The sequence below is a fragment of the Portunus trituberculatus genome, chromosome 28 (assembly GCF_017591435.1).
Source record: "Portunus trituberculatus isolate SZX2019 chromosome 28, ASM1759143v1, whole genome shotgun sequence".
NCBI classification, from domain to species: domain Eukaryota; kingdom Metazoa; phylum Arthropoda; class Malacostraca; order Decapoda; family Portunidae; genus Portunus; species Portunus trituberculatus.
The window spans coordinates 11,471,056-11,473,555 of record NC_059282.1 but is presented as its reverse complement, the minus strand read 5'-3'; the positions used below and the strand labels follow the sequence as shown (position 1 = coordinate 11,473,555).

Genomic DNA, 2,500 nt, shown 5'->3' with positions numbered 1-2,500 from the left:
TGTAGCGGCGTGTTGGGTCTGGTGTGATGTGGTGACGGGAGTGGTGCCGCTATTGTTGCTCCTTGTGGTGTTGCCGCTTCTCGTCCCCTGCGTGCCGAGTGGCTGCCCCGGACCCTCCCGAGCCTGTGGAGGCGGCGGCGGCCTGGCGTTCATCCTACAGCCGCCAGGACCGGATATCCTGCGAAGTCAGCGACGCCCTCCGAAGCCCCACGACGCCGAGCCCGCGAGCGACCTTAGAGGCGGTGAGGGTTGGCGTCCGCGGTGGGGCGGGGCGGGCGATGGCCGGCACGTTACGCGATGACGGTGTTCATACAGGAGAACTTGTCCGTGGGGGCGGCGGTGGTGGTGAAGAAGGCGTTGTTGTCCGGGGCGGGCGGCGACCGCGTGTCCCCTCCGCTCGTGTAGGAGAAGGCGGGGGAGTGTGACTTGGCCTTGAGGCGGAGGGAGGCGATGGAGGAGGACATGGTGGTCTGATCACGGTAGACGTAGGGCGGCGTCGGGGCGGGGTAGGGGCAGGGCGCGGCGCTGGAGCCCAGGGACGAGGACATGGTGGTGGGCATGAGGTTGGTGGAGCTGCTCATGCCCTGTGTGGGCGTCTGGAAGCAGTTGATGGGCGACATGGCCGACGGCTGCTGGCTCATGAGCGGGTTCATGTTGACGCTGTTGAAACCCCAGGCGAAACTCTTGGCCCCAGCGGCGGCGGGGTGACCTTGGCCCAGTTGTTGTAGGAGTAGCCGGAGTACAGACCGTCGTCAGGCCAGGCCAGGCCGTTCAGCTGGGCGCCCCAGCCGCCCTTCAGGTCCCCTGGCATCCCCGCCGTCATGGCATGGCGCTCCCGCTTCCTCCACTTGGCCCGCCGATTCTTGAACCAAATCTGTGGGCGGAGAGATGGAGGTGGTGAGGGCGAACTGCAAACGACGCCTCGTTGGGCGAGCACGGACTAGGGAGTAGAGGGGAGGGAGGCTGAAGTGAAGCAAGCGGAACATAATCATAACTGATAAAGTTTACGAGTAGTCGTGAGTGTGAGTGTGATAGCGGTGACCTGCACGGCCGCCTCGCACCGAGCAACCGGGACCCATTCCTTACTCACGCGTGACTCAAGAAAACACTGCCGCCATAACTAAATGACCCCATCTGTGAAGGCCGCACCACTGCACATGAAAATTATGTCATGGGAACCCGACTCCCCGCGGCCACGCACGTGACGGCCGCGACGACGACAATACAGCGGCGGGCCGGCACGGGAATATTGGCCCGAGGGGAGGGGAGGAGGTTAGGGGAGGACCTGCTCGACGAAATTTGGGTGGTTTGGTCGGTGATTTACGCGTGTTTGCTAAGCTCGGTGGAGACACGGGATGGATGAGCGCTTAAGCTGCAATCACCGTGATGGAGATGCCTCATCCGTCTGGCTCGGACTCTGCCTGTTACTTCACCTGAACACTTGTACGCGGACACTGTACACTGCGTGGGCCGGCCGGCAGGCGGTGGTGGGACAGAGAAGACAGACACACGCAGCCTGACAACAATTAATTCCCCACCACTCTGGAACGGGGCGAGGGATGGAAGACGGACAGACTTGGAGACAGACAGATTGACGGGAAATTAGTAACAGGGCGAGGAAAGGGACGGGGATGTGAGGCCAGTGAATTAAGACAAGCAGGGATAGACAGGCAGTTACTGAATTCGCTACTTGCTCACCGACAGACGGACAAACAAAGAGACGGGCAGGTAAAGAAAAGCCGTCCGATATCCATCCGTGAACACGTTAATTTGGCAGTTTCCGAGGCGGGACGCGGGACAAACAAGTCTTTTTGCTGCGCGTTTGGGTTGTAAAGGGACTGGTGCAAGTGATGTGTGGGGCGGCGGCGGCGGCGAGCCGGTGGGGAGGACTGGTGCTGGGTGCCGGGTGCCGGGGAGGTGTTGGGGAATAATTTGGGTGTTCGGTGGATTGGAACTGAGTAGATTATGTGAGTAGAAAGGTGAGAGGAGTTAGACTGAGATTAAAACTATTGAAAGAGTAAAGAGAAGTTGGATAAAAGTTAAATGGTGGTAGCAGAGAAATTTTAGTGTGCGGTGAAGCGTTGAGGTGAAGACAGACTGTAATACTCAACTCACCCTGACTTGTGCCTCCTTCAGGTTGAGCCACAGGGCGATCTCCTCCCTGGCGCTGAGGTCCGGATACCTGCAGGAGAGACACCAATGACTTAAGCACTCGAGAAAGTAACTTAAAGTCTGATGTAATCTTAAGTCTCTCTCTCTCTCTCTCTCTCTCTCTCTCTCTCTCTCTCTCTCTCTCTCTCTCTCTCTCTCTCTCTCTCTCTCTCTCTCTCTCTCTCTCTCTCTCTCTCTCTCTCTCTCTCTCTCTCTCTCTCTCTCTCTCTCTCTCTCTCTCTCTCTCTCTCTCTCTCTCTCTCTCTCTCTCTCTCTCTCTCTCTCTCTCTCTCTCTCTCTCTCTCTCTCTCTCTCTCTCTCTCTCTCTCTCTCTCTCTCTCTCTCTCTC

The 2,500-nt window shown here is 58.4% G+C and overlaps 1 protein-coding gene across 1 annotated transcript in view; it reads right to left on the bottom strand.

Annotated features, from left to right (window-relative positions):
* Positions 1-2,500, bottom strand: part of LOC123510178 (pituitary homeobox 2-like) — a 26,962-nt gene that overhangs the window by 1,390 nt on the left and 23,072 nt on the right. Inside the window, 3 exon segments of the mRNA XM_045265053.1 lie at positions 1-691; positions 694-874; positions 2,116-2,185. The exon segment at positions 1-691 is cut by the window's left edge and continues 1,390 nt beyond it. Of these exon segments, the coding sequence (XP_045120988.1) occupies positions 291-691; positions 694-874; positions 2,116-2,185 (652 nt within the window). The 3' untranslated portion in view covers positions 1-290.